Source organism: Balaenoptera physalus, assembly GCF_965194825.1.
Source record: "Balaenoptera physalus genome assembly, chromosome: X".
Classification (NCBI taxonomy): domain Eukaryota; kingdom Metazoa; phylum Chordata; class Mammalia; order Artiodactyla; family Balaenopteridae; genus Balaenoptera; species Balaenoptera physalus.
In genome coordinates, this window is record NC_138903.1 from 96,878,204 (window position 1) to 96,887,437 (window position 9,234).

Genomic DNA, 9,234 nt, shown 5'->3' on the forward strand with positions numbered 1-9,234 from the left:
TCATTTGAGGTCTGCAAGACCTTTCAGAATAGAACTAAACGAACTTTTTCCACAGAATAGTGCCAAATCAAAATAGTGAATGATTTTAGGACTACTACGGAGATGCTGGGGTTTAATTTGGTGAAGATTTTTCCATAAGGTTCCAGAACTGTAAGCCGTTTGTCTGCCAGTCATGCGCAGTACAGTTGCACGCTTTTCCCCAAGCTCCACCCTTTTTTCCGGTTAGCTACAGGTCAGGCAGGTCTCCTAGCGTTCCTCGCTGGCCCCACCTCCTGGAGCAAAGAAGTCTCCCCATTGGACGCCTTAAATAGGTCTTTTTTTGCAGTCCTTGGGCACGTTGGAGAAATGGGTGCTTTTGTTAAAATTGTCCAGCTACAAAAGCGGAGTGTTTTTTTCTTCCAAACTAAGTTAATGAATATCAAATGAGTGAATACGTAAGGCGGATGGGAGGGTACGGTCGGAACTGAAGAGAATTGGACTTAAGGCTGGTACATCGGGGTGCTTTTAACAGCGGACCGAGTTGCTTCCGGGAGAGAATGGGCGGGCAGAGAATTCTGTGGGTTTGGCGGGTTTCTCTGTCTTCCTAACTATTTGATCATCCCGCAGCCAAGGGAGCAAGGCGCGACAGAGCGTAGCGAAGCCGTCAGTGCCGGAAAAGCCTTTTTTCTGCAGCCCGATGGCCATCCCCATGGTGAGTGCCCCGGCCGCGGCAGGGTGCCCGGCCGCGGGCGGCTGAGGGGAGGGGTTCTGGGGCTGGCTGGCTGCTGGTCACGTGGGCAAGCGGCGAATCAGGGTCCGGCCCGCCAGGCGCCGGGGGCGGGGCCCGCTCTCTGCAGCCCCTACTATCCCCCCGACCCCCCACTTCCAGGGCCGTGCAGTCGCTTTTCCGAGCCTGGAAAGGACCCTGAGATGGGAACTAGCCAGAGTCCGGAATGTTGGGGTCTGTTGCTTATGGCTTGTAATCTTTTCTCGATCTAAATAACTTGCAGTTGCCTGAGACAGAAAACGAAACTAGTTCTTAATTCAAGTAATAGGCTGGGCTGGTAAATGGCTGGGGAAGAAAGTACTTAATCTTCCTGAAGGAGAAAACCGCAACAGCATTTCTTTGCTTCGGTTTTAAAATCCTTTACAAACGCCGGTGAATTTTTACGTAATGTGAGGACGTTTCCTAAGTACCTAGCTTTTCAAACAAGTTCATTGAACTTACCCAACTTTTTTTCCCATTCAACTACTTTCGAATAACTTCTCGCTTGTTTCCTAATTTATTCAATGGCAATCCGCGCCCGCCCCCCGCCCCGTCTTTTTTTTTTTTTTTAAGGTTAAGACCGCATAATTTTTATTAAGGTGAATGTTTTGTAAAATACTGGAAGCCTAAAGTACCAGTTGCCAAGCAAAGATTATAAATTTATATTTAAGGTAAGAAAAAAAGTGAAATTGACTAATCAAGGATGAATATGTTCTAAAGATAACGTCCTTAAAAATAATGAAAATTGGAAACTTGAGCCCTAACCTTAAAAATGTCCAAATTTATGTGGAAGAATGTGGACTGTGTATGGAGCTACAAAGTGATTGAAATAAATCATCAGCTTTTGTTGGTGATTTTGTGTTTGTGAGGGGTTGGAGGGGTGGTAATGTACACTTTAATGAAATTTTTCTTGTAGGATTTTAAAACTTATGTAGATCAGGCATGCAAAGCTGCTGAGGAATTTGTCAATATTTACTATGAGACAATGGACAGAAGAAGACAGGTGAGTGTTATAGACTACTACTCTTTATTAAATACCAGTTCTTTCTTTCTTCTTTTTTTTTTTTTTCCTGAGCCAGCCATTCGTCTGACTTGCATAAGTGATTGCTGTGTTCTTTAAAAGCACATTGCTTAAGGAAGGGTTGGTATGGCATTATGGAAATGTGGACTCTGGAATCATACCCCAGCTTTGTGTTTGCCAAGCTCGGTGACCTTGGGCAAGTTGCTAACCTCTCTTAACCTCATTTTATTTTTAGGGTGGTAAATGGGAATTAATTTAACTACTGCACTTAATCATGGGACCCAACGTATATTTACTGAAATATGTTACATTTTCTTCCTTCCATTGTACAACCAATATGGTTAAAATAGTATTAATGCTAGTGAAGGGGGTCTGCATTACAGGGACTGTTCCTTGATTTGCCCCTTTAAAATCATATATTAATTGATAATTTTCAATTAAAGCACACAGCTGTAGCTGGCACTCACAAACAGAATCTGCATGGCTTGGATACTTTTAGTCTTCAGCAGAGCAAGTTCTGACTTCATCAGCTTTTTTCATTGTGATTTATCCCTGAGCCATATCTTCTAAGTAACTATTTCAGTATGTGCTCGAGAGTCTTGCCTAGGTCTCTTATCGGAATAAGACTATGTTTTAGAGAACTTTGTCTACGCTGTAGGTACAGAAGTTAGTATCTCTAAAAACTATTTTGTTAAGGTAGAAGATTAAAAAGTTCTTGATACTGACGTTTGATGACAAGGGACAGGGGCAAGCGATGTAACAATGGACGTTTATTGTGCCTTGGTGCCTTCAAAGACAAAGTAGCCCCCCCCCCAAAAAAAAGGAAACATAGTTCATTTCCAGAGTCCAGATGTGTGTTGGCCCTTTAATCCAAGTTAAATTTTAGAGCTAAGCAAATGTGTCCTGTGACACACTAAATTCCTGTGACTGACTCCTGGGACTAAAACATTAACTCTTGAATTCTGCCTTATTTGAGCTTTAACTTACTTGACTTATCCAAGACTCTGCTTTAGCAAGTACTCCTGATTCTTTTGAACTAAATATGCTATTTCCATAGTGGTAAAAGGAACGAATGCTTCCTAACACATACAACATTAAATGGTTCAAACATTAAATAACTCACATGTATATAAACACTAAGATTGAAGTGTACAGGTAGGGCCTGATTGACAAGTTTGTTAATTCACAGAATTAGAAAAGGGAGGGAGATTAAAGCTAGTTCGGGGCTGCATGGGCTTGAAACCTGTGATCATTTAATTTATTTTAATACAGAGAGCAAAACTTAAAAAACTCTCTTCCAGTTTGATACAGTTTTCTCAGTGTGGCTAAAGTGAAATTTGAAAAAAAAGTATTTAGCTAGCTGCCTAGTTTATTAAAAGCAGGATAATGTCTATTTAAGGCCAACGTTATAAGGCACATACCTTGTTGACACTGTCTTCCCATGAGAGGGGGCAAGGGAAGGAGAGATGGAGGAAGAACAATAAAAATGTTTAGATACTACCTGTAACCTTTCAAGCCATTTCTATAAAATACCCAGAAACAAAAAACTTTCCCTTTTTTTTCTTTTTTCTTTCTTTTTAGGCACTAACCAGGCTGTATCTGGACAAGGCCAATTTAATATGGAATGGCAATGTTGTAACAGGGCTGGAAGCCCTAGCTAATTTTTTTGACACATTGCCTTCTAGTGAGTTTCAGGTCAACATGCTAGATTGCCAGCCAGTTCATGGTAAGATCATGGTCTTTTAAGATACTTCCTTTGTTTTCCTTTAGTGAGCAGTGAACTTTAACACCAAAAGCAGCTAGCGACTTTCAGTGGTAGAAATAATTACTTTTTTGAGCAAATTAAATATGAAGAATTTAGCTGTCAAATCAAACTTTTGGTCTTCCTTTAGATGTATCTCTCTCCAGAGGACCACTAGTAGGTTTTGGTGGATTGAGTGATTATGGCTTAGTAAAAGTCATGTGACAAATTGAGCCTTAATATGATTTTTGTTAATGGAGAGGAACGACTATTTTCCCTAAGTAAATTGTTGCCTTCTGTACCTTGAAATGTCTCCAGAGAAAAATTATACCTTATCTCTGATTAATGTGTTTTATTATCTTACAACCTATTAAAATTTCACAGAAATTCACTCTGTTATGTGAAAGGATGACTTTTGGCAAGACAGAATTTGATTCAAGGTAGTAGATTGATGCAGTTTCTAAGATTAACCTCTAGGTGGGGTCCTAAGCATCTTAAGTAGTAGTTGAGTGTGATTATTTTTTTCCTTTATGGTTCTTGAAAAGAAAGCTTAAGAAGCAAAATACGACAAAACTCTTTTAGAAACCCAATGAAATATTAATAAATACAGCAACCAAATGGTCCTATTCTAGATATAAGCTTTTTATTTTTAAACTTTAGAGCACCCAAAATCTTTCTGGACTGAAAATAATGTTAGTATCTTTGAAATGATTATTGAGTTTTCTGGCTTTGGGTGCACATGCTCAAGATAATGTGCAAAGTAAAGAAAGTTTATGAAACTTTTTTTAGTGTTAAATTTTAGGCAGTGTAGTTTAAACCTGAAAATCTGCTTACTTAGAGAGAGCATCCAACCTCTTCTCTTTTTTTGTGTGGGTGAAGAGCAAGCTACTCAGGCCCAGACTACAGTTCTCGTGGTGACCAGTGGAACTGTGAAGTTTGATGGAAACAGACAACACTACTTCAACCAGAGCTTCCTGCTGACCGCTCAGTCTACTCCTAACAATACCGTGTGGAAGATTGCAAGCGACTGCTTCCGTTTTCAAGATTGGGCTAGTAGTTAAAGGGGGCAAAAGTCCATTCTCTTGTGGTCCATTAGTTCCAGCAGTAGAAACTTATAAGAAATAGTTCATTGCATTGTAGAAGCACTAAAAACTAGTATGTGCTGAAACTAAATTTCTTTAATATTTTTTATTCCTAGCAGCACCTTTTCTAGCAGCTGCCAGTTTAGATCATTGCCCTTAAGAGCTTTAATGTTAGTTTTCTACATGCCTTATATACGTTTCACTAATGACATTCTTACAGTAACATTAAACCCATGGTCTCTGTACTAATATACTCACTGTGAGCCCAGTGTATTGCAAAAATGAACTCCTTTTATAGTACTGTCTATGGGATATCAGCACAATGTAACTCTCTGGGAGGAAGTGGAGTGTTTTTTTTGTTATTAGGTTAATTTTGTAGTACAGCATGTACCTATTTTTGGTAAACACTGGTAATGCAGTTTAAATATGAGGCTTTTTCAAATCAGTTCAGTGAACACATTACTAATTTAGGTTTACATAACTACTCTGACATACTAGAATGGCATGTAGAGATGTTCAGTAGTCTTTTTATGTTAAGTAATGTAGGTGTTTTTTTTTTATGTTGCCATGTTTTCTTAAGTGAATTAATCTACTAAAGAGGCGTAAAATGTTCTCGATTGATACCTGAGTGTTAGATAACACTCAGTGGCTTAAAAGCAAAACTTCTTAAGAAAGCTTTTTTCTTGGCAGCTCCAGGTCTGTAACTTTAGATAGTGAATCGTAGTAGTACTAAGAGCTTTAATGGGAGAATGAGTAGTGAGAAGTGTAGAGATCCGAGGTTGGCCAAAAGCAAGGCGGGGTGGCCAAATGGTACACTTTTGGTACTTGTTTTCTACCTCCTAAAAATGTAGCCTAATTTTAGGATTTGAGTCCTTAAAGTAATAAGTATCCTAACCAAATGGTCATGAAGGCCACTTTTGTTCTAAGAATTATTTTTAAAGGTTTTTCCAGTTCACCTCATACTCATCACTAGTATATGTCTCAGTTTATTCAAGAACTTATGGGGGTAAAATGTCAGCAATAAGCCTGACCCTGCAACAGGGTCTGACAGGAAAGTTGGAAACAAAGCCATCACTCCCTCTTTGGGACCCTTAACTTCTAAGTCTTCCATGTGAACTTCAGGCCAAAAGTCTCCTATGTACTACCCACCCCCAAAGTGAGTGATTTGTTCTCTGTGTTTACACTGTCAACTGCATGGTCTTTTTACTACTTAAAGTTAAAATTATTTAACCTCATGATTTGTTCTTTCATATGGCATTGAGCAGATAGATCTGTTATAAAACATGTTCCTGTTATGTGTCTAACACTTTGTCTTTTTAGAGAAAACAGAGAACAGCAGATCTTCATAAGCCCATAAACTTCAAAAGAACCAATTGATTTATTTTATGTCTCAACATCTAAAGAGAAAGAAATCTAGCTTTGGTTTTTGGTTAAGCTTTAAATGTTTCTCCCTTCTTGAATTTATTGTTTTCATGTTTTTACACTAGGTGTGCCAGCTTTGTTTCTACATTGCAACTCAAAGTTAATGTTCCTTGTCATTTAATTTGAAAATTGGTGATTCATTTACTCTTGTCTCAAACTACACATTACATTTCTGATATATTAGCAAAATAGAATTAAGTAGGAGAAGGGGATGAAACTAAAATTTAGACCACACCTTCCTACCCTCTTTTAGTACTGACTAAAACTTACACCTTATATTCTACTCAGAGTAAGTTTATTCTAATTTTGTATTGGCTTTTTAAAACCACAGCTTTAGCAGCAACAGTCAGATTGCCCAAATGTTGTCCTTTCCCTTAAGAGGAACAGTTTCAAGTAAAAGCTGCGTATAACAAGCAATAACTGAATTGAGTGGTTGTATACTGTTCATGAATTCACTGTTTTAAGACTTGTAAATTAAATTAATTGCTTTTTCCAAACTCTATATAACTTTTAAATGGCTGGAACTACTGTTACATGGACTAGACTGTATTTTTGACATGGACATATTTTTGTAACTTGAAAAAATTAAAATAAAATTTGCCCTGTAAGAGTTTTCTCAAGCCTGGTTTAAGGTCTCTTGATTTTTTTAAGGCTCCAGAACAGTTGGTTGTTCCTTTTTACAATATAACGTTTTAAGAAAAATTTTAAGTTAGAATGTTGAAAACAATGGTTGACAACTTGGACTTTGTCTTTTCTCTAGTCTACCTCATTCTTCCTCTTTTCCTACCAAATATTCACATTTCTGAGATCACCTGTTTGTTTGAAGTAACAGTGACGTTTTTGGTAAAATGTTGGAAATTTTAACCTTGAAAAACTAGCCAAAATACTATATCCAGAAGGCAGTGAAACCAAAGGTTCATTTTCAGAAAAAAAAAATGGTCCCATTAACTTTAATTCTACATTAAAAATATGTCAGCAGACACTTGAGGAGTGAGAAGAGGCAACAGCCTTTAAAATCAGCTCCTGTATTTCATCTCTTCAATGAGGCATGTATTTTTCACATTTTAATATCCCTGAAATTGGTGTATTTTAAACTGATGCTAAAGCATACTTTAATTGGCCTTTTTCCTTTTCTCAGTGGTACGTAAAATACTGATGAGTCTTACAATTGATGGCATCTTAGATTGATGAAATACAGTAATGAATTTTGCCTAGATAAAAATGGTTAGGAATCTACTTACGTGTAAATTTGTAGGCATTAGTGGAAGTAAAAGACTGTAAGCTTAAGAGGCTAATGACTCATGACAAACTCTGTCCCCAAGTTATTTGCATTTCATGTCTAGCTCATAAGGCTGGAAGAGCTGCAGACCTTATTTAAGCATGTAAGTGCTTTGGTGAATTGGAATCAGCATTTTCCTAGTTTTTGGAAATTTCCTAGTAATGTATGTAGTGTGTCTAAAAAGATACTCCCAATGAGGTTAAAGGGTAAATGCAGTGTTTGGGAAAGGAGCAAGAAGTCACATAAAAGCCAAGAAGGTACCGTGAGTTCTTTTTTCTGGAATGTTGCTGGATTGACATGCCCGGAATTACTAATGTAGGAAATTTGTTAGCAGAGGACTTCATTTGCTGATTTTTGTTATAATATGATTTAATATAGGATAGAAAAGATAAGCATGGATGTGCTTTAACATAACCTTACATATTTAGGGGGAGATGGTAGGGCATATTTAGCTTTTTTACTTAACAGTTGTCTCTACAATAAAAATATTTCATCAAAACACTTGCTACCAAACTCTGCTGTATTCTATTAAATATTTGCCCTTCTTTGTCAAATGCATCTTTCTGTACAAAAAATTGCTCGGTGACTATCAGTGGGCTCTATACATCAGTCTTGCTTCCTAGAGAAGCACTAAAAAACTGTAGAATATTGTTGGAATAATGTGTCAGATGGAGGGTCTTAGGATACAGACTACATCTGGGGTTGAAGTATATATACCCTCTAGATCAGTGGTTTTCAGTTTTGCTCTAACCCACAGTAAGAAGCATAAAATGTCGCAGCCCAGTATACAAATACATGTACATATAACAAACTAATAAAAATCATATATCAAAAATAAAACTCATGCTTACTACTTGCAATGTGTTTCTACCATTTTCTACTTCATTTTATTAATTTTTAAAAATGCTGTTCATAGCCTGCTGAATTGATTTTTACAACCTCCTAATAGATTGTACCAGCAGTTTGGAAAGCATGAAAATAGAGGAAGCATAATATTTTCACCATCACATTCTAGTGGGTGGGGCGGGTAGGGTCAGCTTCTAAAAAGTAGTGTCGTGTCAGTGATGTCACCTTGGCTTAGAAAAGATCAAAAAATTCCTCTCAGGCATGTCGTATTTGTGGAGGACCATGAAGGGCAGCCCTGTTTTCCTCCCATTCCTTATCTTGTACCCGAAGTTCAAAGCTAAGAAAGCAACTGTTTAGGCTAGTCTTTAGGCAGAATCTGGGAATAGGATGTGTGGCAATGAAGTTGAAACAGGAAGGAGACTGCCCTCTTTCAGATGTGCAAGCAGAGAACTGAGAAGGCATTCCAGCAGAACCATTTTTGAACATGGTTTCATACCACGTGCACTGTATTTTAGCCTATTTTAAGTGAATTTCATATGTTTTTTTCTCTTTCCCTCCCTCCTTGGACACCCCAAACATCTGTATTCAACCCTCCCGGTAGGGAATCCCCTGGCGGTCCAGTGGTTAGGACTCCGAGCTTTCACTGCCGAGGGCATGGGTTCAATCCCTGGTCAGGGAACCAAGCTTCAGCAAGCCGCACAGCGTGGCAAAAAAAAAAAAAAAAAAAAAAAGGCTATGGTGGGCTCTAAGGTGTAAATCCTGGTCCTGGTCCCAAAGGAGACCTGTATTCTAAGGCTGTTGTGTCCCTGATGTTGCTTTGTGACCCTAGGTGAGTCACGCACTCTGGGCCTCTGTCTTCTGCTGCTGAATGGAGATTTGCCCCATCTGGCCCACCAGGAGGTTGTGAGGATCAAATAAGACAACAAATGGGAGAATATTTTGAAAAGTGCTAAGTGCTACACAAATACAATGGTTCTATTTTTTTTTTTGCTGGGCGATTGGCTTCTCCCTCTCCCCAAATTCTGTTTCTTTTAGGTTAAAATCAATTGATCCAGACTGCTGTCCACAACCAGACACTCATTTTAAATCTCGCCACTG

The 9,234-nt window shown here is 38.3% G+C and overlaps 1 protein-coding gene across 4 annotated transcripts; it reads left to right on the forward strand.

The window, feature by feature from the left end:
* The first annotated feature begins 234 nt into the window (after positions 1 to 234).
* Positions 235 to 6,629, forward strand: NXT2 (nuclear transport factor 2 like export factor 2). 4 transcript variants are annotated; one of them, XM_082447816.1, is made up of 4 exons: positions 235 to 691; positions 1,662 to 1,748; positions 3,348 to 3,492; positions 4,387 to 6,629. In XM_082447816.1, the coding sequence occupies exons 1-4, from the start codon at positions 677 to 679 to the stop codon at positions 4,566 to 4,568; spliced, it is 429 nt and encodes a 142-aa protein (XP_082303942.1). In that variant the 5' UTR covers positions 235 to 676; the 3' UTR covers positions 4,569 to 6,629. The 4 variants fall into 4 exon arrangements, with proteins under 4 accessions (XP_082303942.1, XP_082303943.1, XP_082303945.1 ...); XM_082447817.1 differs by lacking the exon at positions 235 to 691 and adding an exon at positions 789 to 940; XM_082447819.1 differs by lacking the exon at positions 235 to 691 and adding an exon at positions 843 to 907 and having other exon boundaries at positions 1,660 to 1,748.
* The last annotated feature ends 2,605 nt before the right edge of the window (positions 6,630 to 9,234 follow it).

Bases quoted from the DNA above. Each gene is read 5' to 3' on its own strand.
- NXT2 (XM_082447816.1), top strand. The intron at 1,749-3,347 runs GTGAGTGTTATA...CTTTCTTTTTAG, and splicing joins CAATGGACAGAAGAAGACAG to GCACTAACCAGGCTGTATCT. The intron at 3,493-4,386 runs GTAAGATCATGG...GTGTGGGTGAAG, and splicing joins AGATTGCCAGCCAGTTCATG to AGCAAGCTACTCAGGCCCAG.